The 27,965-nt window shown below is 45.3% G+C and overlaps 1 protein-coding gene across 1 annotated transcript in view; it reads right to left on the minus strand.

Moving 5' to 3' along the window:
- SMYD4 (SET and MYND domain containing 4) overlaps positions 1-27,965 on the minus strand; it is a 101,061-nt gene that overhangs the window by 72,556 nt on the left and 540 nt on the right. The window contains exon 2 of the mRNA XM_082246284.1: positions 8,064-8,214. Within this exon, the coding sequence (XP_082102410.1) occupies positions 8,064-8,197 (134 nt within the window). The 5' untranslated portion in view covers positions 8,198-8,214. The remainder of the gene's footprint in view (positions 1-8,063; positions 8,215-27,965) is intronic.

Raw genomic sequence — 27,965 nt, forward strand, 5'->3', positions numbered from 1 at the left:
TATGTGTGTAAAAGGGGGAAGTGATTGGCGCTGCCAATGAAAGGTGTGTGAAAGATGTGTAGATAGAATCTCAATGGTTAATAAAATGTAAAATCTGAACTCACAGTGGTGTGAAAAAAGTGACTTGGTGCAATATATAAATAAGTGTCGTGTCACTTATTACTACTCATTAAACATAAATCAGCAATAAAAAACTATATGCATTAAAAAACGTAATTGCATGTGCAAAAAGTGCAAAGTGCCAAATAGTGAATGTGTAAAACACTAGAGAATTAAATAAAAAAATAGAAAAATAGAAAAGTCTAAGAAAAGTGCAATGTGCAAAAAATATGGTCACCCTAATCAATAATATGCATATACAGTGGGTACGGAAAGTATTCAGACCCCCTTACATTTTTCACTCTTTGTTATATTGCAGCCATTTGCTAAAATCATTTAAGTTCATTCTTCTTCCTCATGAATGTACACATAGCACCCCATACTGACAGAAAAACACAGAATTGTTGACATTGTTGCAGATTTATTAAAAAAGAAAAACTGAAATATCACATGGTCCTAAGTATTCAGACCCTTTGCTCAGTATTTAGTAGAAGCCCCCTTTTGATCTAATACAGCCAGGAGTCTTTTTGGGAAAGATGCAACAAGTCTTTCACACCTGGATTTGGGGATCCTCTGCCATTCCTCCTTGCAGATCCTCTCCAGTTCTGTCAGGTTGGATGGTAAACGTTGGTGGACAGCCATTTTTAGGTCTCTCCAGAGATGCTCAATTGGGTTTAAGTCAGGGCTCTGGCTGGGCCATTCAAGAACAGTCACGGAGTTGTTGTGAAGCCACTCCTTCGTTATTTTAGCTGTGTGCTTAGGGTCATTGTCTTGTTGGAAGGTAAACCTTCGGCCCAGTCTGAGGTCCAGAGCACTCTGGAGAAGGTTTTTGTCCAGGATATCCCTGTACTTGGCCGCATTCATCTTTCCCTCAATTGCAACCAGTCGTCCTGTCCCTGCAGCTGAAAAACACCCCCACAGCATGATGCTGCCACCACCATGCTTCACTGTTGGGACTGTATTGGACAGGTGATGAGCAGTGCCTGGTTTTCTCCACACATACCGCTTAGAAGGCCAAAAAGTTCCAATCAGTATAATCAAACACAGCTGGACACAAATGAAGGTGTAGAACCATCTCAAGGATGATCAGAAGAAATGGAAAGCACCTGAGTTAAATATATGAGTGTCACAGCAAAGGGTCTGAATACTTAGGACCATGTGATATTTCAGTTTTTCTTTTTTAATAAATCTGCAACAATGTCAACAATTCTGTGTTTTTCTGTCAGTATGGGGTGCTATGTGTATATTCATGAGGAAGAAGAATGAGCTTAAATGATTTTAGCAAATGGCTGCAATATAACAAAGAGTGAAAAATTTAAGAGGGTCTGAATACTTTCCGTACCCACTATATATATATATATATATATATATATATATATATATATATATATATATATATATATATATATATATATATATATATATACATACATATATACATATACACACATACATTTATATATATATATATATATATATATATATATATATAATAGATAGATAGATAGATAGATAGATAGATAGATAGATAGATAGATAGATAGATAGATAGATAGATAAACCTACTCAAACCACCTACAGTGCAAAGACATTACACAATCAAGTGTGTGACCCTATAGTGATAAAAATATCTCATTCAATAAAGAAGTTGATATATAAATCCATATGGCCATCAATAAATACACATTTAATGCAAGGTATATTCCATGTGGAATAAAATCTGGAGGTATAAAAATGTGTATAAAACTGAAGTTATAAAAAAATTAGTAAAGTGCAGAAAAAAGTCCAAAATTGAACCATATATATACAAAAAGTGTCCAATACAATATTGAATAGGTGCAAAAAGTCCACAAATTCGTTGAGGTGCTCTTTTTTGAAGTGACACGGAGTGGATAAATCAGTGAGAGATCAGGTGCTCCCCCTTGCAATAGGTCCCGCGCTTACCAGAGCTGGATACCCCTACAGGGGTAAATCGCAGGTCGATATTAGGGATCGCTCCCATGCAGCAGGGGTCCGGTCCCTGTTCCTCTCTAACTCTATTGTAATAAAGGATTTTTGTAAACGATCCTTCACTATTAGAAGCATTTTTTTCCATAAATGTTGATACCTTGGAGTATTGATGCTGATGTAAGTTCCCTATTACTTCTTTGGAGTGTGACCGGGTCAAGTGTAACAAGTTAGAGAGGAACAGGGACCGGTCCCCTGCTGCATGGGAGCGATCCCTAGTATCGACCTGCGATTTACCCCTGTAGGGGTATCCAGCTGTGGTAAGCGCGGGACCTATTGGAAGGGGGAGCACCTGATCTCTCACTGTTTTATCTACTCCGTGTCACTTCAAAAAAGAGCTTTGTGGACTTTTTGCACCTATTCAATATTGTATTGGACACTTTTTGTATATATATATATATATATATGGTTCAATTTTTGACTTTTTTCTGCACTTTACTAATTGTTTTATAACTTCAGTTTTATACCTCCGGATTTTATTCCACATGGAATATACCTTGCATTGAATGTGTATTTATTGATGGCCATATGGATTTATATATCAACTTCTTCATTGAATGAGATATTTTTATCACTATAGGGTCACACACTTGATTGTGTAATGGTCTTTGCACTGTAGGTGGTTTGAGTAGTTTTATCCATTTAGTTATATTTATATATATGCATATTATTAAATAGGGTGACCATATTTTTTGCACATTGCACTTTTCTTAGACTTTTCTATTTAATTCTCTAGTGTTTTACACATTCACTATTTGGCACTTTGCACATGCAATTAAGTTTTAATGCATATGGTTTTTTATTGCTGATTTATGTTTAATGAATAGTAATTATAAGTGACACGGCACTTATTTATATATTGCACAAGTCACTTTTTTCACACCACTGTGAGTTCAGATTTTACATTTTATTAACCATTGAGAATCTATCTACACATCTTTCACACACACCTTTCATTGGCAGCGCCAATCACTTCCCCCTTTTACACCCAAATTGTCCATTGTTTGATCATGAATCGGGAATGTCTTTTTAGACTTTGCAGGTCTCTTAGTACCTAGGGGGGCACGGCAAGATGGAGGCGTAACAAGTGTAACTATGATGAAAGCTTTTGCACACTGCATAAGTGAACATGTCTACACTGGTAAGTATTTTGCATGAAGACATAATATCAAGTATAAAGGAGCAGCCTGCAGGTGAGATATCTTTCGCAGCCTCATCTAGCACTGTCTCTGGGTACTCTTCATTCACCATTGTTACTAGCGCTTCAAGAGAAGGCAGATTAAATTCCAACTCAGGTAGAGAAGGTGATGATGGAGAAGAAGCCTGGTGTTTTTAAACTGTGGACAGTGATGGCTGTATTAAGGCAGTTATCGGTCAGAGAAATCTGACTTTGCCAGAAAGGGAATGGGTCCTGCTCCAGTGCAAGGGAAACATCACTCTGAGCAGTTTGAGTTTGTTGCAAACCTTCGACAGAGTGAGTGTTTGCCTGAGCTTATGTGGTTCCCTTATGTCTGGTTTCTGCCATTGCTATCAGTGAGGGTGTACTCCTGTGGCAAGAAGGGTGTGGAAATAGAGTAAGCGTGTCCGTAGAAGGATACAAAGTAACCCAAGTGTCAATGGTCCTATAGCAAAGTCCTTGTGACAAGAGACCCGGAGAAAGTGCCTAAGTACCTTATAGGGGGTCTGGGCGGAAGTGGTTGTGAAAAAGTGGGACGTAACACCTATTCATCTACTTGAAACTAGGATCTAAATGTTGGAATTTTTACCGCTAAGTTTGAATGACCTGATAAGTGAATAAACTTATACAGGCCATACATGGACAATGGGTTGCAGGCAAGAAATTCGGTCGATTCCCTAATCAACACAGAGTTGAGAGGGGAATCCCTCCTGCAGAGCCAGTGATTATAGGTAGAGGCTTTATCAGCCACTAGCAATAAATCGCATGTAAAATCTGGCAGGCTGCTTGCACCAAGTTTATCCATCAACTTGGTACATTCAGACTGCCCCTACTTGGTTCGAATCTCGGACTGTTCTCGCTGAACCAAGGGAAATTCTGGACCGTCTATAGCCAGCTTTAAAACACTATCCTGGCTTTCTTATAGTCTTGCACAAAAGAAATACTATTCATGGGGACATTTAAAAGTAGTAGTGTCTCATACTTTAAAGGTGTAAAGCTACAGTGTCAGTCTGATAATCAGTATGAAACTGTCCTAGCTTTCCATGTCTCTGGTCCTTCTATGGGTCCAGGCTTCATGCATCATGGTGGGCATACCACCCGGAGTGGTCTTCATTGTCAGGGAATTATAGGAGTGAACCACGGGCCTGCCCTATAGTACCCTGCGGCTAGCTACACTTCTTCGGTGCCAAAAAAATGCGCATTTATTATTATTTTTTAATTAGAAGTCTGTAAAGCATTGCAACCGCGATCTGAATATTAGGCTCCTGCAGACTGTCAGTGTAGCTGTCTGCTCGTACGTTCTTTGGGCAGGCAGTTATTGAATGACAGGCAGCATCAATGAACTACCTACTATAGATTGCTCACCGATGCCCTGGTAGTTCATTGAGAACTACAAACTGTCAGGCGTAATGGCTGGCGGTAGTTGTAGCTCTCCCATTTACAGAATCCTGTGAATGAATAATACAACCATGGTACTTTTTTTGAAAGCGGTTGCAGGCAGAGGATCCCTGGTTGCAGTCACAGTGGGGACTCGGTGGCGGGGGGCAATGTCTGGGGACTGCTTCATCACCTACATGCTACATCCAGAATGTAAGTATAACATGTAACATGTTAGGAAAGGTGAACTTTAAATTAAGAATAGTTTTGTCAAGAGTTGGCCACTAATTAGAATACCTGATTGAGTCAGAAGGATAACATTAATATCTAGGGTTGTTTCTGGAATTAAAGTGTATGTAAACCAGGCATCACTGAATGGCGGCCTGGATCTAGTGAGTTTTCTCTGGACTGTGATGCATTTCTGATAAATGAATACCATTCACATTGGGGTATACAGTATATGGCAGCTACAGTACATGGGTGCCATCCGCAGCTGGCTGCTGTGCCAAATTTCTCTCCTGCCCTCCACCCCATCACCCTCATTCTCCCTTGATGGTCAGTCCTAGCAACCAATCATGTACTTGTCAACATGCACAAATTGGGAAGCTGCCACCCTCCGTCCAATCACTGATGTTTAGTGGGGGAGCTGTTGTGTAATAAGGGGACAAAGAAAGCTAATGTAAAGGGGGCTATGATATGAGGGTAAGGGCTACTGAAACGTGAAGAGGGGCTGTGGTGTGAACGAAGGACTATGATGTGAGTATGATGTGAAGGGGGACTGTGATGTGAAGTGGGCTGTAATTTCAGGGATCGAAATCATAGCACAAACATAAAAGATTTGGACTCCTGTTGGAAGAAATTTTGTTGACCAGACCTTCTTAAATTATAATTCAATACACTTGATATAAACCCCAAAACCCTAGCAAATAAGTTCTCTAATTAGCTCCCTTTTGGTCTGTTAGAGTGCACCTCTCTCTTCTGATTTTTTTTGTTTTTTTTTTTTAATTCTGAACTCCCTATGAAGCTCTACCTTTTTTTGACTGTTAACTGTTAGTGTCTCTCTGAAGACTACAGAACAGTTCTCACCTTCTCTATGGGGATGAGGAAATGGAGAGATGTTCAGCAGTTCTACAACAGTTCCTTTCCTAGTGTGACAATGCTTCTCCTCTATAGATATAGAAACGGGAGTAACTGTTGTCACCCTAGGACAACGAAAACACACATTACCAGTCCCTGCGCAGATCCTGGAGATTGATTCTCAAGCTGGGGAATCTTGTAATATGGCCTGTGGTGAAACACATGAATGAAGCCTGGCAGCTCTCCTAACCCTCCATGGGATATGAGGCAAAGGAGCTGTACAAAAAATAAAGGAACAGAGCGCACACCGCCCTAGTGTAACACCATTTATTTGAAGTTAATAGAAGCCATAAAAACAGGTACTCACAAACAGATAGGAAGTCATGCATGGAAATAAATATCCCCTGATGATGTTTACAGGGCTCTCTCCTCCTAGCCTTGGCGGCTCAGCTGTTCGTCCTGCACTGATCAGTGAGTATCGTATGGCTAAGCCAACCGCCTCAGGTGTTGAGATCTGAAGAAGGAGGCTACGCCTCCGAAACTTTGTCCTTAGTAACCCCATGCAAGTCATGCTCTGGGTCCCGATCGGGGAGTCTCCCTCTGCTTAACCGCATTGTCAGTTTCTCTGAGCGGCTACAGCATCCGGCTCCTGGAGGGTGTGCGGCGGCGGCTGGACCATGCGCAGGCGCACCACATCGAGTCTCCTTGAGTAATCCGAGGCGGTTGGCTTAGCCGTACGATACTCACTGATCAGTGCAGGACGAACAGCTGAGCCACCGAGGCTAGGAGGAGAGAGCCCTGTAAACATAATCGGGGGATATTTATTTCCATGCATGACTTCCTATCTGTTTGTGAGTACCTGTTTTTATGGCTTCTATTAACTTCAAATAAATGGTGTTACACTAGGGAGGTGTGCGCTCTGTTCCTTTATTTTTTGTACACCCTAGGACAGTGATGGCGAACCTTGGCACCCCAGATGTTTTGGAATCACATTTCCCATGATGCTCAACTACACTGCAGAGTGCATGAGCATCATGGGAAATGTAGTTCCAAAACATCTGGGGTGCCAAGGTTCGCCATCACTGCCCTAGGACAACAAATGTGCAACTGGCAGAATCATCAGGCCAAAATAAAGAAATAATGCAGCCATCACAACCTAGGGTTAGTAAGATGCAATATATTCAGTGTTTCTTTGTGGGTTTAGGGCAGTGTTTCTCAACTCCGGTCTTCAGGGCACACTGAGTGGCGGTTCACATTTGTGTGATGTGGGAACGCTGCGAATATGATGCGTGATCCCGCATCGCATCCGCACCTCTGGCAGTTCACACTGCCATATGCGATACGCAGGGGGTGTCAATTAAAAGTTAACAACAACCCCAGTTGCGATCGCATATCACAGTGCGATCTGCAAGTTCGCACAGAATCGTATCGCACTAGTGTAAACCACTATGTGATCCGATTCTGCTGCGAATAAAAGAAAGCCTCATATGCGAGTTTAGTGCGGATGCGGTGCAAATTCAGCCATACAAAGTGTATGGCTGAAATTCGCACCGCACATGAGATCGCATGTAATTTAGGAGCAGTGCGCTCCGAATTACATGCGATCTCTGCAATCGCACAAATGTGAACCGGGGCTCACAGGTCATATTTTAAGTATTACCTTGGGGAGATGCAGACTAGAATAATGCAATCACTAAGCAGCAAATGATAGCACCTGTGATGTATTTCAGTTTTCTTACAAACCTGGCCTGTTAGTGTGCCCTGAGGACCGGAGTAGAGAAACACTGGTTTAGGGCTCCTGGTTTCATTTTCTGTGTTGTGGTAAATTGGTAGTTTCTATGACTGTTTGCAAATAATGTTTTTTACCCCTGGCTAATCTAAAACTGTTGCTTTCTGTACTTGTGTTGCCTTCCTCTGCATCAGCACAGCTATTAGAAGGCTGAACTATATGGATAAGACATTGATAATAATGTTACAATTGATGGTGCCTTGCTTCTTATATACAACATAATATGCACAATTATTATACAGTATAAAAAAAAAAAAAAAAAAAAAAATGTATTGTTACCAAAATGATAAAAAAACATATCCTCTTGATTTTTAGGCAGAAACAGCTGTTCAAGAAATAAGCAGTCAATGGAGCAAATAATTAATACAGATGAGAACTACAACTAATAATGAGCTAACTCATTAGAAAAATAATACATGGTCAAACAAGCACATAAAAGTCAGGGAAGCATGTTCAAAACATTATGTCACCTATTAAGTCATACTGGCATGTGTTCTCAATTACAGCCATCTTTTGGTATCATAGATAATTACTTACTGAAGCTGTGAAGAACAAGCCATGAAGCTGTCCATAAGACTTGAGGTTGCAGAAAACTTTGCTTTTTCACATTGTGGAAGTTGGGACCACTTCCTGTATGCACAGTCCTGCCATTCCAGCAAAGGGAGCTCCATCACGGATATAATCAAATCCGGAACAGTACTGTGGGAGAAGTTTAAATATTAGTATAGAAAGCCCTTGGTTTATACAAAAGTGGGGGATGAAAGGTTCTACCTGAAATTAAAACATTGAAGTACATTCAAACCAGGAGCCATGGCCAAGGACTATGCTAACAGGCTTTTGTTCACTTTAAACAGGTTTGGCAATCCCATACAAGTTTTTGGGAATCCAAAACCTGAAGTGAGTCAAATGCAAGTGAGCCAACTGCAGGGTCAAATGCACACGCCGCCTCTCCTCCCGTGGCCCGGCTCCCGCTGTGTCTAAACATGCGTGCGCGCCGCCGGAATCACATGCACTTCAGTCACGGAGTACTACGTGACTAGATGCAGGGGAGCCACACTGCCACAATAATAATACTGTTGGTAGTCGGCAAGCGGTTAAAGTGGAACTATTCTCCCCTCCACTCCAGTGATGTGTCAACGGGCTCCCTTGCCAACAACTGACACCTTTGGATAGTTTTCTTCCAGGTTTGGATCTTCATCCATCTAAATTGGCTGGGCTGGTGTGGGGTACAGTGCAACCGGAAAGTATTCACAGCGCTTCACTATTTCCAAATTTTGTTATGTTACAGCCTTATTCCAAAGTTGATTAACTTCATTATTTTCCTCACAATTCTACAAAAAAAAATACCCCATAATGACAACAGGAAAGAAGTTTGTTCGAAATCTTTCCAATTTATTAAAAATAAAAAGTCACATGTACATAAGTTTTCATAGCCTTTGCCATGACACTCAAATTTGAGCTTAGGTGCATCCTGTTTCCATTGATCATTCTTGAGATGTTTCTACAACTTGATTGGAGTCCACCTGTGGTAAATTCAATTGATAGGACATGATTTGGAAAGGCACACACCTGTCTATATAAAGGTCCCACAGTTAACAGTGAAGTCCAAGGAATTGTCTGTAGACCTCCGAGATAGGACTGTATTGAGGCACAGGTCTAGGGAAGGGTACAGAAAAATGTCTGCAGCATTGAAGGTCCCAATGAGCACAGTGGCCTCCATCGTCCATAAATGGAAGAAGTTTGGAACCACCAGGACTCATCCTAGAGTGGGCTTCTCTGCTAAACTAAGCAATCGTAGGAGAAGGGCCTAAAGCCCAGTACACACGCTACGAATTTCCTCCGACCGGTCGTCCGTCTTTTGTCCAGAGTGCGTGTCCGTTGGTTGCAATGTGCTCTAGACTGCACACAAATTTTCCCGTACGACAGAATTGTACTTCAGAAGTGATGTCATGTGTTGGATTGCTTTATATGTGTTTTTTCATCTCTGAGCATGCCTAGTCTTGCTCATAAGATTTTTCCCCGTCGAAATCTGTACTAATGAGACGAAAATCGGACGTGTGTTGACGGAGGACAAAAATTTTAATGCCTGCACATCAGGATTTTGTCAGCCGAAAAGTCGGAGTCGGCTGTCAAAAGCACCATACTAACAATCTGAAAATCGGCAGATCGGTCATCGGACGAAATTTCCCTTCCGAATTTCTTATCGTGTGTACGGGGCTTTAGTCAGGGAGGTGATCAAGAACCTGATGGTCATTCTGACAGAGCTCCAGCGTTTCTCTGTGGAGAGAGGAGAGCCTTCCAGAAGAACAACCATCTCTGCAGCACTCCACCAATCAGGCCTGTATGGTAGGGTGGCCAGACGGAAGCCACTCCTCGGAAAAAGGCACATGACAGCCTGCCTGGAGTTTACCAAAAGGCACCCGAAGGACTCCCAACAAACAAAAGTCTCTGGTCTAATGAAACAAAGTTTGAACACTTTGGCCTGAATAGCAAGCGCCATGTCTGGAGGAAACCAGGCACCACTCACCTGGCCAATACCATCCCTACAGTGAAGCATGGTGGTGGCAGCATCATGCTGTGGGGATGTTTTTCAGTGGCCGGAACTGGGAGACTAGTCAGGATCGAGGGAAAAGATGAATGCAGCAATGTACAGAGACATCCTTGATAAAAACCTGCTCCAGAGCGCTCTGGACCTCAGACTGGGCCGAAGGTTCATCTTCCAAAGGGACAATGACCCTAAGCACACAGCCATGATAACAAGGAAGTGGCTACGGGACAACTCTGAATGTCCTTGAGTAGCCCAGACTTGAACCCAATTGAACATCTCTGGAAAGATCTGAAAATGGCAGTGCACCGACGCTTCCCATCCCATCCAACCTCTTGGAGCTTGAAAGGTCCTGCAAAGAAGAATGGGAGAAACTGCCCAAAATTAGGTGTGCCAAGCTTGTAGCATAATACTCAAAAAAGACTTGAGGCTGTAATTGGTGCCAAAGGTGCTTCAACAAAGAATTGAGCAAAGGCTGTGAATACATATGTACATGGAATCTTTTTCATTTGTATTTTTAATTAATTTGCAAAGATTTCAAACAAACGTCTTTCACATTGTCAATATGGGGTATTTGACTTTAGAAAACTGGTGAATATTCATCATGGACCTAATCAACAGTGGCCTTTGAGAGAGGATCTCTTTTATATTGGGAACATGGTTCACATCCAGCTGGGCACATATACAAGAGTCATCTTTATACTATTAATGCTCGTTCCCCTTGCAGGGGTTTTGTGATTTGGCGAGTGCGGTCCTGGGAGAGAGGGGGAGCACGTATGTTTTTTCACGATCACGAATCACCATTGAAGATTGATTCCTACCTGTGATTTTGAATATCATCTCATATACATAGCTTTTAGATTTTTTTACATTATTTTTGCACGTGTCACTTTTTTTGCACTTTCACTTTATTAATGCTTTTTGATACTATATAGATCTTGATCTTGCTGTTCTAACATCGTCAGTACTGTTTTATAATTTTTATATTTTACATTATTTATTTATTGCATTTCAGCACTTTCACTTTTTTTAATTTCATGGATTGGTGAGATACATTCATCCTTTTTCCACTAAATCTCCAATTAGCTTTCACTGTTCCTTTGATCCAGGCAGCGCCAATGACCTCCTTTTTAGTTTTTAATATGGGGTATGGTTTGTAGAATTTTGAGGAAAATAATTAATTATTCCATTTTGGAATTAAGCTGTAACATAACAAAATGTGAAAAAAGTGAAGCACTGTGAATGCGGCCGCCTCTCACTCTTCCGGGTTGGTGGACCTGATGCACGCTTGCTTGCAAACTCTGCAGATATGCGCTGGTATTTTCTTCAAAAATGTGAGTTGTTTACTTATATGGATTAAAGAGTGCTTGATTGCATACAGAGAGCATTAGATCGTTCTTTCTTTTCTCCTAAACATATTGGTAACATTGTTTGAGGAGCTGACAGTGCATCGGAGGTGTAATCATTTACTACGCTTAACCACTTTACCACTAGAGGATTTTGCTGTCTTACGTCTGGGCCACTTTTTGCGATTCGGCGCTGTGCGACAATTAACTGACAATTGCGCGGTCGTGCAACGCCATACCCAAACTAAATTTACATCCTTTTTTTCCCACAAACAGAGCTTTCTTTTAGTGGTATTTGATCACCTGTGCGATTTTTACTTTTTGCGCTATAAACAAAAAAAGAGCATAAATTTTGAAAAAATAACAATATTTTTCACATTTTTTTTTATATGAAATTCCCCCCAAAAAAAATCAAAATTTTTTTAAATTTTTGGCCAATTTGTTTTCTGCTACCTATGTTTGGTAAAAAAATCCACAATAAGCGTATTTTGATTGGTTTGCGCAAAAGTTATTGCGTTTACTAACTAAGGGAAAGATTTCTGTCATTTTTGGTGTTTTTTTTTTTAACGAGTAATGGCGGCGATCTACGATTTTTTTTTGCGGGACTGCAACATTGCGGCGGACAGATCGGACCCTTGACTGACATTTTTTTACACTTTTGGGGGTACCAGTGACATTACTGCAGTAATCAGTTCTATATATATGCACTGTTACTGTAAAAATGACACTGGCAGGGAAGGGGTTAACTTTATTGGAGAGGGAGGGGTTAATGTATGCCTGGTGCTTACTAACGTGTGTGGGGGGAGGTGACTGAGTGACACAAGGACAGATCCAGGGTTCAGCTATGCTAAACCCTGCAATCTGACCCTGCCTGTCACTTAGGAGAACCGCCCGCTTTGTTTACACAAGCAGGCGGATCTCCACACTAGATCCCCGACGATCGGGGAAGAGCAGCGCCGATCGCTGCTGCTCCTCCCCTGGCCCGACTCCCGCTGTGACTGAATACAGTGGGAGTGAGCCTCCGGCGCCGCGCGCGCGCCGCAGAGGAAGGGGAGTGTCTGATGACGTAGATCTACGTCGTCAGACGATAACAGACCACTTTGCCGCAGTACTATCAACGTAAGCAGACGGCAAGTGGTTAAGGAAGAAAGTGTGAGGATGCTTTGATTTTGAGAGGACATGCTGGTTGACCCTGTAGGGTCTCTTTGTTAAGATGAGCGGCAGGGTGAACAGGTGGTGGGATTGCATGAGCACTCGTGGAGACAAGCGCCTTATGGAATTGCCCTAGGACCACTTTACACTGGAGACTTTTATCTGTTTATATGGACACCTATTAACATTGGGACTCTGCATGATTATATGATTTATTAATTTACCACTAGGATTGCACTGCACTATTTTTCTATTATGTAGTCCTTTGTCAAGTTCCAGACCAAATAGAAGGTTACAGTCGAAAGAGATGTTGCACAACTTGTTTTTTGACGCGTAGTCGCCATCTGCAGTTTGACCACACTCACCGGGTCTGATCCATCACTGACCTAGGCCAACTAAAAAGGAGTACATCTGCGGGGCGGTTAAGAAGAGGACAGTATTTGTAAGATCCCGGCATCCCTTGGAACCAAGATGGGGAAGACCCTAATATAGGAGTTACACATGCTAGTCTATATCTACATCTGGTAAGAGGCTATTGCATCTGTTTCCAGCTATAGGGGTACATAGGAGTGTTATCTTTCCTCCATTGTGCTGGGGTGCTATCATCTCAAGGTGTCAACACATTCCGCCATTTATTCTTAACCAGCTGGTAAGAGGCTAATCCTGAAGGTGGTGGGAATCCTATGCGTGTCACTGTGCACTAATTGGACCTTCAACCTTTGGATTTATTTATCACTGGAATTTGCACATTGACTTTATAATTTATATTTTGCATTCACAATACGGATTTTGCACTGTGGACTTTGATTTGTTGAATTTATATATTTTTGCAACTCATTTTATTGGTTTTTATATTATTGTTGACTGCTATTAACACTATTGGTAAGATCGTTGGTATCACATATATGTTGTTTAGCACCACATTTGTTTAGCGCACCAGACCACTTATATATTAGATATACTTCACGTCAAATCCAGATGTTGCCCTCAATTTTAATAGCTACTATGCATCAACCTCAGTCACTCAGCACTTTCTTTTTCCAATCCAAGAAAATGCTTTTAATAGGTCATTGTTAGAGGTACGTTGTGAGGACCGCTCATAGCTGGCACAGGTGATGCTTCCATTGGGGCTAGAGTGACCATTGCTAGTTCAAAAACACACAATGCTTCCTAGATTCTGACAATCTATATTGGTGCCAACAGGGAATTCAAACTAAAAGTTCTCTTTGAAGTAGGGCTTGACAAATTTGCTTTGAATTTAGAAGGCATCTAAAAAAAAAAACAGGAACCAGTTTTTTTGAGCGTAGCGTTGGTGGTCAGCCCCCGGGGCAAGACAAGTAATTTGTGCCCCCTAACCCTAACTTACTTATAGCAGAGCAACCAGCCAATAACTCAAACCAAACGCTGTTATGTCAGGGTTATAGGCTGGCCAGGGTGAAACTCCTCATTGTTATGCCGAATGAATCGTGACTGTGGCATGTAAAACACCCTTATCTGCTGCCTATTGCATCTTAAGGGTGGCCGTTGGCGGGTATGAAAAACATGGCTCTACTGCACATATTTACCACCCAACTGCACATCTAAATGAAGTCTTAGTGACACTTTAAATAAAATACAAAAAATGATGAAAAAAGAATTCTAGTGCTGCTGATCTTTTGCATCCTCTTTGCAGTCACTTCTTGCCTACATGTGTGTCCCCCATGTGGACTCCATTCATTTCTCTGGTGGGTTTCCAGCCACCATGAAATACTGGAGCCCTGCTGTACATAATGAGTGGTAATGGTTGATGGTACACAGGGCTTTATCAGAGGACTTAGAAGGATTCTTCTAAAGCATATGCACCAGCCTTGTCCAGCAGAAATAACATGCATGGGGCCAGAAAAATTCAAATCTGGCCAGGAGGACTCATCTCCCTTAGTCCACCTCACAGCACACTGTAAACTTTCAAAGTAGTGCTGGCTCAGCATGTCACAGCGCGGACACAGGAACACACAGCCTGGGCAGCTACCCCATTCCATCCTCCATCCGAACTCCTCCACTGCGTCCAGCTCCCGATGAGAGTACTGCCAGTACGCCTGCCCTGTTAGGTGGGGACTACACTGAAGAGGAGGGGGGTTGGCAATAGGGATTGACCGATATTTTCATACATTTAAAACATTTTTTTTTTTTTGCTTGACAGGTACTCTTGTATAGGGATCTGGGGGTCTAAAATACCCCAAACCCCTCCTCCGCACTTAAAAGCAATCAAAACGCCAAGTTTGGCTGTTTTGAATGCTGTCATTTATTTTAATCTGGCGACAGTGCCCGGAAGTGATGTCATGACATCACTTTTGGGTTTTTGCATGGAGACCCGATCAGAGCCAAATGCAGCTTTGATCGGGTCTTCGGCAGCTGTGCAGGCTGGTTGCCCGAGTCTCCTGGTGGATCGGGAGACCCGGGCGAGCCACAGAAGGCGGCAGACATCCCCTCCCGCTCCTTTGAATGACAGCCAAGCGGCTTCTCAGCCGCATCGGTTGTTATTAAAAGACAGCCGACCGTCGGCTATGGGCGCCGATACCGGGGTGATGCCTCTAGCTGCAGGCATCACTCCGGTACAAGCACTTTCCGAAATATCGGGCAAAGTGCATATTGGCCCTCAATATATCGGATTTGCCGATAATCAGTTGATCCCTAGTTTGCACACAGACTGTCAGGTTCCCCCCACGGACCCTTCCTGCACCGTGTAGGTGGGCTCGGATGGAGAGGACAGCTTTGCGGTGTGGTTTGAGCACAGCGGGCAGCAGAAGAGCCAACATTGCTCCCCCAGAGAGAAGCCCTTTTCACCCCCAGGCCTTACTTGGGTATTAGTGGTGGTGGTGGGGGGGGGGGGGGGGGGGGACAGTGGCCATCTGAGGAGAGGAAGCCAGCCCCCCTTCCTGACTATGTCACTCACAGCCAGACATCACAGGCTTTGAATGCCAGGCACAGTAAGCCAGACCTTCAGAGTGCATGCGCCGATGACATCATCGGCGCATGCCCTCTGAATATCTCCTAAACTGTGCAAGATTAGGAGATAATCACAGTACCTACTTATTATAGGCTTGCCTGTATGTACAATTACAAAAGCCTTTACTTCCTCTTTAATATACAAAAGCTGATCATCCTCCTGGCAGGCTATAATTAAACCACTTGACTTCCGTAAGACCAGAGCATTTTTTGCTATTCAGCACTGTGCTACTTTAACTTGTAATTCTGCGGTCATGCAACGCTGTATGCAAACGAAATTTATATATTTGGTTTCACACAAATAGAGCTTTCTTTTGGAGGTATTTGATCACCACTGGGTTTTTTATTTTTTGCTATATAAACAAACAAAAAAAAAAAAAAAAAAAAAGACCAAAAATATTTAAAAAACAAACAATATTTTCTACTTTCTGTTATAAAACATATCTAATATAGTAAACTTTCTTCATAAATTTAGACCAAAATGTATTCTGCTACGTCTTTGAAAAAAGAAAATATCAAACCCAAAATCAGCAGCTTATAGGGGTTGATTTACTAAAACTGGAGAGCGCCAAATCTGGTGCAGCTGTGCATGGTAGCCAATCAGCTTCTAACTTCAACTTGTTCATTTGAGCTTTCACGAAAAAAAAAAACAGGAAGACAATAGTTTTCTTTATAGAGCTGCACCAGATTTTGCCCTTTCCAGTTTTAGTAAATCAACCCCATAGTGTGACTGTGACAGGGTGGCGGACAATCTGGTGCTAACAGACTTTGGCTGGGAGAATCACTAACTGATGTTCCTAGGGACACTAATACAGTGATAATGCTGTACACTGGCAATTTACTAATGACACTGGCTGAGAAGGGGCAATCAAGGTGTTAACTGTGCCTTACAATATATTATGTACTCCTTTTACTTTCTGATCTGTGTTTTTTTCTCCCTGCTTTTCATGGAGAAGAAACAGCTAGATCGCTGTTCCTATGTGCGTTTGTAAACATAAAACTGTGTGTGATTGGACACAGTCGATCAGTTGGTTTAAGCTGAAAACTGCTGCCAAACTTGTGCTGTTTCCAATCACAGTACGGGTCAGCGGGGAGCATGCCCCAAACCTAGAAGTAGGCCAATCACGTACATGTACATGATAGCGCCTGTATCTGCAGCCTGCTCGCAGGATATTTACTGTGAGTGGTCAGCAGGTGGTTAAGCATGGGCAAGTGTGAAACACACTGGCCTTTCTCCTCATGCTGTACTTGTCATGATGCTCATATTCATTATGGGCAATAAAGGTGGCTTTTACGATGTGCAGCTGCCCAACTGTTCTTCACATCTCTACACAGTCACAAGCTGAGCAGGCACTTCCGCTCTCCACTACAGCTTCACAGCCTGCATTAACTTGGAGCGGGGTTTCCGTTTTCTTCTAAAACTAGAAATGAAATGAGCTTGGATGTCCTCAGCCCTTATTGTTTACGCAAGCTGCGGGGTGGGAATGACCTGGGTGAAGTGGAAAAAAAAAAAAAAGTGTTAGACCAAAAGTGAGTTTGGAGGACACCCAAGCTCATCTATATACTCAAGACCTGCTGCACTGAAAATAAAAAGCATAGCGAATTGACATGCCAAATGGGAGCCTATTGCCCGCAACGGCACTATCTGAATCGGTGCAACACCGATTCCCAAAAGTAGTTTCTGCACTACTGTTGGCGACTTCAGGGGGGATTTCAATAGATATCTGTGCATGAAGCCACACAGATGTCTGTTAAATCGCCCCCGAACTGGCACTGGCATGCGAGTTTGAAATCGTGCAAGGATTTCAAACCCGCCCTCAGTGTGAACGAGGGCTTATGAAGACAAGGCAGTTTGACATGTCTATCAATGCATTGGGGCTGCGTTTTAAATAGCTTCCCTGCACAGCCCCACCACGTGGCCCCGTTGTCACCAGAACAAGAGATGAAGGTCAACCTTCTAATGGTGGCATGGGTTCCAGTGATAGCCATCTACCAAAAAAAAAAAAAAAAAGAAGGTTTAAACCTGCTTTCCACTATTTAGCGTTAAAGGCCTCATGCACACTGGACATTTTTTCTGCAGCTCCAAGGATGTTTTGAATTTTTTTCTCTTGCCCCTACATGTTAGCCTATGTGTCCATGCACACATAGGCGACTAGAGGAGTTTAACTACTTCTATTGGGCGGCACAGTGGTGTAGTGGTTAGCACTTTCACCTAGCAGCAAGAGGGTCGCTGGTTCGAATCCCAACCACGACACTACCTGCCTGGAGTTTGCATGTTCTCCCTGTGCCTGCGTGAGTTTCCTCCAGGTACTCCGTTTTCCTCCCACACTCCAAAGACATGCTGGTAGGTTAATTGGATCCTGTATAAAATTGGCCCTACTGTGTATGTATGTGAGTTAGGGACCTTAGATTGTACCGCTCCTTGAGGGCAGGGACTGATGTGAATGTGCAATGTATATGTAAAGCGCTGCGTAAATTGACAGCGCTATACAAGTACCTGAAATAATAATAATAATAATAATAATAATAATAATAAACCAGGAACTTTCACCCCCTTCCTGCCCAGGCCAATTTTCAGCTTTCAGTGCTCTCGAACTTGGAATATTGCGCGCTCATGCAACACTGTACCCAAATTAGATTTCAATCCTTTTTTTTTTTTAGATAGACCTTTTTTTTGGTGGTATTTAGTGACCACTGTTCTTTATTTTTTGCTAAACTAAAGAAAAATAAAAAGCTTTTTTTATTTTCTGTTATAAAATGTTGTAAATGAGTGATTTTTCTCCTTCACCGATGTGCGCTGATGAGGCTGCATTAATGGGCACTGGTGAGGCAGCACTGATGGGGTTGTGCTGATTTTTTTGCTAAACAAATTGAAATAGAAAAAAAAAAAAAAAGCTGACCTTAGTTTTGGTTATAAAATGTTGTAAATAACAGAATTTTTGTAAAATCTTACCTGTAAAAATCCTTTCTCTGAGTCCTCCGACAGTCACCGCCTCCTCTAAGTCATCACTATTGGGTATTGACTTCCCATCCGCAGGAGTAGCTAGGCATATAGACTTAGGCTGGCCATACACTATAAAATTTTCTTGTTCAACTTTCCTTTAGATTTACCAAAACCATGTAATATAGGGTCAAACCTAAACACTTTCAATTTGTATGCAGTCAGGCAGGCCCTTGCACTACATAGTTTAAGGTAAATCTAAAGGAAATTGAATAAGAAAATTGTATAGTGTATGGCCAGCCTTAGTCCAAAGACAAAAGACATTAGCATATACACACCCATGGGGGCTGTCCCATCTGGTCAACACCCCCCCTGCATCACCACTCCCAACTCAGTTTGGTAGCATAGCAGTAGGTAATAAGAACCCCAAAAGAGGGGCGGGGGCGGCGACTGTCGGAGGACTCAGAGAAAGGAATTTTACAGGCAAGATTTTACAAAAATTCAGTTCTCTTACATCCTCCGACAGTCGCCGCCTCCTCTAAGTCATCACTGTTGGGATGTCCCAAAGCAGTATAGACATGAGGGGTGGGAGACGCAACGGTAGAAAAGGCAACGCAGTACCCACATCAGAGAAAGGAATCTTACATGCACCGTAAGAGAATCAACTGGGCAACAGAAAAAACAATGCTCAACAGGAGCAACAGCCCAGGAAAGCAAACACCAACAGCCAGGGACCCAGAAAAAAATTCAAGGGTCCTTCATGGCACTGCCGAACTGAGAACCTTGTGGCCAAAGGAAGCATCAGCTGATGCCAGAACATCTACTTTGTAGAATTTGGAAAAGGTGTGCACCGACGACCAAGTCGCAGCCTTGCACACCTGGGCCACCGAGGCCCGATGCCAATAGGCCCAGGACGCACTCAGAGATCTGGTAGAGTGCGCCTTAACAGGGAAGGGTGGAACCCGTTCCTTCAAGGCATAAGCCTGCTCAATGGTCTGTCTGATCCATTTGGCAATAGTTGCTGCAGACGCAGCCATGACCTTCCGAGATCCCTCAGGAAGGACAAAGAGGGAATCAGTCTTCCGAAAGGATTCTGTAGACGACAGGTAAACCCTGATCGCCCTGACAACATCCAAGGAATGCAAAGCAATCTCCTTCGGATGTTTTGGCTTCATACAAAGCGAAGGCAGGACAATGTCCTCATTAAGGTGGAACTCAGTGATCACCTTGGGAAGAAAGGACGGGGGTGGTCGCAAAACCACCTTATCCTTGTGAATTATCAAGTAAGGGGAGCGGCAAGACAACTCCACCAGCCGAAGTGATCGCCACTAAAAAAGCAACCTTTTTCGACAGCAGAGGCAACGATATCTCCCTGATGTTTTCAAAAGGGAGCACGCTGTAACACGGACAGAACCGAGTTCAAGTCCCATGGAGGTAAAGGCTCCTTCCTGGGAGGAGCCAAATGTCGCACACCTTGAATGAAGGAGGAAGGAGACGCCACAGGGCGTTGGAAAAGGACAGCCAGTGTAGACACCTGGCCCTTTATCGTGGCCAGCGCCAGGCGCTGGTCCACTCCAGACTGGAGGAAAGCCAACACTCTCGACACCGAGTAAGAGCGAGGGGAGAACCCCCTGGACTCACACCAGGCGAAATAAACTTACCAGAGGAGGTTTTCCTAGCCTTGATTAGAGTAGGGATAACCTCAGGGGAGAGACCCTTGTCCCTCAGGACCTGGGTCTCAACAGCCAGGCCGTTAAAGCCAGCGACTGTAAAGCAGGATGGAAGATCGGACCTTGAGACAGGAGATCTTCCCGCAGACGCCATGGAGGCGCCACTGCCAGGTGAACAACGTCGGCGTACCAGGACCGGCGTGGCCAGTCCGGAGCCACCAGAATCACCAGGTGCGGTTCCGAGACCAATCTGCGGAGGAACCGGGATAGTAACTGAATCGGAGGAAAGGCATACATCAGACGATATTGATGCCAAGGGGCTACCAACGCATCCGAGGCGTCCGCCAACGGATCGCACGTTCTTGCCACGAACCTTTCCACCTTTTGATTTAGCCGGGATGCGAACATATCCACGTCCGGGGATCCCCACCTCGCACACAGCATCTGAAAGACCTCCGGGTGTAGGGACCATTCCCCCTGGTCCAGGGTCTGACGGCTCAGATAGTCGGCCTGCCAATTTTCTACACCCGGAATGTGAACTGCTGAGATCGCCGGGACATGAGTCTCGGCCCACGATAGAATGTCGGTCACTTCCCAGGCCGCACGAGCACTCCTGGTGCCCCCTTGGTGGTTGATGTAAGCCACCGCAGTAGCATTGTCCGTCTGTACCCGGACAGGTAGGCCCTGGAGACGGTCCGACCACTGGAAGAGACAGGGTTTTATCGCTCGCAATTCCAGCACATTTATCGGGAGGGAGGACTCCTCCTCCGACCAAGTGCCCTGGGCAGACAGGTTGCCCAGGACTCCACCCCAGCCCGACAGGCTGGCATCCGTGGTAATCACCGTCCATACCAACGGACGGAAGGACTTGCCTTCCGCCACCGACGGGGACTGGAGCCACCACAGAAGAGTCAATCTGGTCTGACGACTCAAGGAGACACACAGATCCAGGGACTGAGGAAGTCTGTCCCACCTGGCCAGGATCTCCGTCTGGAGATACCACGTGTGAAACTGAGCAAAGGGTATCGCCTCGAAGGCCGATACCATCAACCCCAGGCCCCGCATACAGGTCCTGAGTGATGAGGACGGGTTGTCCCTGAGGGACCTGAGCTCGTCCCGCAAAGTCCGGAGCTTGTCCTTCGGCAAGAACATCTTTGCCTGAGCAGAGTCCAGAATCATTCCCAGGTAGGAAAGACGAAGCGATGGAGACAACGTCGATTTTTGAACGTTGATGGTCCATCCGAACTCCTGGAGCTTCTGCACCGTGATGGACAGATCGCGCACAAGGTCCTGGCTGGCACGTGATCTCAGAAGTAGATCATCCAGGTATCCCAAGACCGCAATGCCCTGGGCCCTCAGCAGGCCCAGAATCGGCGCCAACACTTTGATAAACACCCTTGGTGCCGAAGCGAGACCGAAAGGTAACGCCACAAACTGGTAGTGGTCCTCTGCGATAGCAAACCGAAGGTACCGCTGATGACCCCCGAAAATGGGGATGTGCAGGTACGCATCCTTTAGATCTATTGAGGCCAGGAATTCCCCTGGACTCAAGGAGGCCACCACCGAACGGAGAGACTCCATTCGGAACTTCCGAAGACGCACGAAGCGGTTCAGCGCTTTCAGGTCCAGAATAAGACGCACTTTGCCCTCCTTTCTGGGCACAGTGCACAGATTTGAATAAAACCCGCAAAACCTGTCCCGATGAGGCACCGGGACAATCACTCCCTGAGCAAACAGGTCCTGCACCGCTTGATGCAAGTCCTGCAGACGCCCCAGAAGCAGATGAAGATTGGAGGGAAAGAATCTGTCCGCCGGCCGGGAAAGGAATTCGATCTTGTAGCCCGATCGAACGATTTCCAGAACCCACCTGTCCGATATCCGGAGCAGACAAGGTTGGAGGAAACCACGCAAACGTCCCCCCACCCCTGAAATGGGTGAGGGCGCCCCTTCAGGCAGAGGCGGACTGACCTGCCGAGCCGGCATTGCCGGACTTCTGCTTACCCGCCCAGGGCTTCTTCTGACTGCCCTGGGTCTTGAAGGGCTTGCCCTTGGATTGGTTCCGAAAGGCACGAAAGGATCCCTGATTGGATCTATGCTCAGAACCCCGCTTGCCTCGAAAGGACTTGTTCTTCAGGTTCTGGGGCAGCATAGTGCTCTTGCCCCCCCGTGACACCTTTCACCAGGGTGTCCAACGCCTCGCCAAAAAGGCGAGAGCCAGCATAGGGAAAATCAGCAACTGTTTTCGGTGAGGACTGGTCAGCCGACCAGCTCTTCAGCCATATCAGTCGCCGGTTAAGCACCGCGACACTAGAGAGGCGAGCCACTAAGGGGGCCTCATTCAAGGCCGCATCACACAGATACATGACTCCTTGGTGGATCTGATCCACCATTTCTAGCCGGGCAGGCGGAACGTCAGACAAGAGATTGCTCCTAAGCATCTTAGTCCAATCAGCCACCGCCTGAGCCACCAGAACGGACGCGAAAACGGGTTTGAGCAACAAACCCGCCACCGTATAGGAATGGCGAGCTAGAGACTCCAACCGCCGGTCTGTGGGATCCCGGAAAACCGGGGTATCCTCAGTAGGAACCAAGGTAGCCTTGTTTAACACGGCCACAGTGTGATCTACCTGTGGAGGCACACCCCATCGTGATTCGGTAGCCGGCGCAAAAGGATAAAGCAATTTGAACCGACTAGTTACCAGGAATGGACGTTTTAACGTGCGCCACATTTCATTAACAGTGTAATGAAACTCAGCTGGGCAGGGGAAAACCTGCGCAGACTTGCGGGTCCTGTGCGTCCCAAATGAGGACACAACGCCCGGAGGACAGGGCTCATCCTCTAAATGCAAGGTTTCCTTAACAGAAACAATTAACTCGTCCATGGTCGCCCATTCTTCAGGTGACCCTGGGGAGGAGGTATCAACCCCTTCCATCTCAGCCTCCCCCTCGGACCCCGGGGGGTCCAGGGATGAGCGGGACCCTGAAAAGGGCACACTCGCAGCAGCAGCCATATCCCCATCTGAATCAGAAGAGAGAGACAATCTGGGCCTATTTTTTGCAGCACGTTCAGACATCAGCATTTCCATATTAGACACCAAAGTCGCCACCACAGCAGCCAAATCGGGTCGCATCGGGGCCACAGGAGAACTGGGGACCCCCACTAAGGCTGGGGGGAACTTGCTTTCCTGAGAATCCATTGCTCAAAGTTCACAGAAAAAAACAGTGCAATAAATGTGTACTGCCCCTTTTAGATCGCTGCGGAATGCGCAGCCCACCGCTACAGCGACAAAGACCCCAAAAGGAGAAGAGAAAACTGAGCCAGAAGCGATATTACAGAGGAATATTGAGAGCGATAACATGCAGAGCCCGCAGAGTGTTGCCACCGATGTCCTGCTGCATATGGAAAGGAGGTGCTGCTGAAGTAGGCTGAACTTAAAGAAAGACTTTCAGACTTAGGGAAAATGGCTGCCCCATAGGATTGTATTGGAGGCTTCAAGAAAATGGCCGCCGAACATGCGGTCGGACCGATCGTTCTACACCCAAAAAAATGGCGGCGGATGGTGCCAAAACAGCATGCAGTATCGCCCACAGAGAGGCTGACCATGCCTGCCCAAATCAAAGATGGCGGACCGCGTGAGTTCACTCCGCTGCGGTCGCCACACAACGTCTGCACCCCCAACAATGCACCGAAGTGACACAGGGAAGGGGACCCCCACACATACAGAAAACTGCACAAGCGATCCCCGCAGGGACCGCATCAGGAAGTCACACAGTCACAGACATGGGGGACACACAGCAACACAGACTGCCACCCCAGACAGAGGCCCCACACAGAAGTACTTACCTGTACCAGATGGTGTGGGAAGCCTCTATGCACGGAAAACCACTGTCCTCACCTGACAGGGAGTGCCGTGAGCCAGGGACATGACACTGCAGCACCGCAGATTTGTCCTGTGAGGTAGCCACCTCACGGCTGCATCCCTGCAGCGAACAGGGATGGGTCGTTCGTAATGCCAGGGCGAACCATAGCTGAACGCTCGATGGCGGGCTGGGGGTCCATCTGACCCTTCTGCCCAGGAGAACCAGGGCGGTCAGTCCGAATCCCAGCACCGCATGATCCATCCTCATCCGAAGAGAAGACTAACACTAGAAGCTGACAAAATAAACAGCTAGTAAAGTAAGAAAAAACTGACATTTTCAAAGAAAATCAAATAAAAGGTTAGGAAGGCTGAGACTGAAGCCCCAGCACAGGGAAGCCTGACTACTCCTGACGCTAGGCAGATTAAAACTGAGTTGGGAGTGGTGATGCAGGGGGGGTATTAACCAGATGGGACAGCCCACATGGGTGTGTATATGCTAATGTCTTTGGACTAAGTCTATATGCCTAGCTACTGCTGCGGATGGGAAGTCAATACCCAACAGTGATGACTTAGAGGAGGAGGCGACTGTCGGAGGACGTAAGAGAAAGGTGATTTTTCTCCTTCACTGATGTGCGCTGATGAAGCTGTACTAAAGGGGCAGTGCTGTTTTTTTTCTGTTAAACAAACGGGAAAAAAAAAAAAAAACTGACGTTTGTTATAAAATCTTGTAAATAAGTGATTTTTCGCCATCACTAATGTGCGCTGATGAGGCTGCACTGATTTTTTTGTAAGCAAAATACAAAGCTTTTCTTATTTTCTGTTATACAATTTTGTAAATAAGTGATTTTTCTCCTTCACTGATGAGGTTGCACTAATGGGCACTGGTGAGGTGGCACTAATGGGGGCTGCACTGATTATTTGGTAAACAAAATTAAAAAAATAAAGCAGATTTTCCAGGCATTGAGTCTGATGTGGGTCTGCCATTATTACCGGTTACCTCTCCAGCCCATGTGAGCTGCAACCCTGGGTGTGAGAACTGAGACATGGACAACTCAGGCATCTTTGTTTTGTGGTTTTATTGTAGATAAGGGGGTGGGAGAAGGGAATGAGTGGGATACTCCTTAGGCTCAACTAAATACACTTGGGACTTTATCCAGGAAAAATGTTTGTTAGCGCTGCCTTGACGCCAGCCGACGATAGCCAACGCTCACTGACTCTCAGAACACACTGTAACTTGATAGAAGTGCTGAATCCTCGACTTTACGTCCAGAAGATCCAGGACTGTGGATTATAGAACTACTGGCACTGCGGTACTGCAAAGTCACTGGCAACTCCCCCCCAGCCTTGCACTGGCTTGAGGTAGTCTGTTGTAGGTTCCTGTATGGCTGCAACTCTCAACCTGACACTCTGTACAATCCAGTGCCCAAACTGCAGGTGCCCCCTTAACCTTGAACTCTTTGGGGTTCACTGACTATGTACCCCCTTGGTAACTTCAGGGTCCTCAACCTAGGTACCCCCTTTCCTCAGCTAGCTGACACTGGATCCTAGAATCTCTTCCAGAGTGGTCCCCTCTGACTTTAGGCAGACCCCGAGGGGCAATCCTCAGTACTCACGACCTGTGTAGGCTTTCCTGGGACTGGACCCCTCTCGCTCTCCGCAGGTTCTTGGAACACCGGATCCTCTGAGCTCAACTCAGCCCTCTCTGGATTCCCAGGCGACACCCCGAGACATCCACTTCCTCAAACAGGAGACAGCCGTTCTCTCCCTCCTGGGACTCTGCTCCAGCCAGAAGACACTGTGTAACGCACTTCCCCCAAACTTATACCCACTCCCAGAATCCTTTGCGGCATAATCTGCCTTCTGGGTAAGTTACAAGCTTGAATTTGTTCCCTGATTGGGCTTCCTCCACTACCCTATGAGAAGCCTCTCACAGGAGCCAGTGGGAAGACTTCCTCTTCAGCAAACACATCTGGAACCCATGACACCCTAACCAAAAGAAATCATGGCGCTGCTGTTAGACAGACAAGGCCCACTATAGATTTACCTAGCACCTATCTGTAGGGTGCTACACCAGTTTTAAAAAATGTTGTAAATAAGTGATCTTTCTCCTTCAATGATGTGCACTGGTGAGGCTGCACTAATGGGCACTGATGAGGCTGCACTAATGGGCACTGATGAGGCTGCACTAATTATTTGGTATACAAAAGAAAGAAAAAAAAAAAAAAAAGTTTTAGTTTAAAAAATTTTTGTAAATAAGTGATCTTTCTCCTTCAATGATGTGCACTGGTGAGGCTGCACTAATGGGCACTGATGAGGCTGCAATGATTATTTGGTAAACAAAAGTAGAAAATAAAATAAAAAAAGTTTCATAGTTTTAAAAAATTTTGTGAATAAGAGCCGGTTCACATTAGCGCGACAACTCCTTACTACTTCGGGGGCGACTTGTGCATTACACATAATAGAAGTCTATGCAAATCGCTCCGAGGTCGCCCCGAAGTAGTACAGGACCTTTTTTCTAAGTCGGAGCGACTTGTGTCGCTCCTATTAGAACGGGTCCTGTAGCAGTAAATGGACCGCGACTTGCTAATGTGAACCAGCTCTAAGTGAGCTTTCTCCTTCACTGATGTGGGATGATGAGAGTGCCCCGATTATCAGTGTAGATGCCCCCGGTGTTGATTTCCACTTACCAGCTCTCCTCACGCTGAGGACTGCCAATAACCAGCAAATCCTGTTTACACTGTGATTGGACACAGCCCATCACATGGTAAAGGCCTGCTGTGATTTGCCCTTTACCTCAATCTGTGATCAGCTGTTTCCAAAGGACACAGCAATCACAGAGTGCTCCTGATGTGTGTGTGTGTGTGTGGGTAGGCAGGGTTCTGAGAGAACACCAACAGACGCCATTCCAGATATATGACTGCGCTACAGCCGTCATTCAGCTATAGCATGGTCAGCAAGTGGTTAAAGGCAGAATATAAAAATCCCGCAGTCAGTGAGCCCAGGAGCAAAAGTTTTGGCAAAAAAAAAAAAAAAAAAAAAAAAGCTTGATGGGCCTAAACAGGCGCAGATTCGTTCAGAACTTCATCATCAATTCATTCCAAGTTATTATTCTGGCCAATGAAGTGAACACCCAAGCACATGACACGCCTAAACGCATTAGTGAGTTTAATAGCCTTTTTTCTGCCAAAACTCTGCTACCAGGAGGATAGGAGTCCAGAAGAGTTAGTAAACGTCTAGTGTGCATGAGACCAGAAGGTTGTGCCTGTACATACACGCCCAATTGTTAAACTGCTGAGCAACAAATAACTAACACTGACCTGTTAACCACTTGCCGCCTGCTCACGTTGAGCCTACTGCGGCACAGTGGCTCGTTATCATCTGACGACGTAGACCTACGTCGTCAGACACTCCCCTTTCTTGGCGGCGCACGCGTGCCGCCGAAGGCTCGCTCCCGCTGTATTCAGTCACAGCGGGAGTCGGGCCAGGGGAGGAGCAGCAGCGATCGCCGCTGCTCTTCCCCGATCGTCAGGGAATCGAGTGTGGAGATCCGCCCGCTTGTGTAAACGCAAGTGGGCGGATCTCTGAAGTGACAGGCAGGGTCAGATTGCAGGGTTCAGCATAGCTGAACATGAGATCTGTCCCTGTGTCACCTCCCCCCCCCCCCCCCACACACACACACACACACACACACACACACACACGTTAGTAAGCACCAGGCATACATTAACCCCTCCCTCTCCAATTAACCCCTTCCTTGCCAGTGTCATTTTTACAGTAACAGTGCATATATATAGCACTGATTACTGCAGTAATGTCACTGGTACCCCCAAAAGTGTCAAAAATGCCAGTCAAGGGTCCAATCTGTCCGCCACAATGTCGCAAAAAAAAAAAAAAAAAAAAAAAAAAAAAAAAAATCGCAGATCGCCGCCATTACGTGTTA

This window comes from Pelophylax lessonae (assembly GCF_965119305.1).
Source record: "Pelophylax lessonae genome assembly, chromosome: 2".
Taxonomy (NCBI): domain Eukaryota; kingdom Metazoa; phylum Chordata; class Amphibia; order Anura; family Ranidae; genus Pelophylax; species Pelophylax lessonae.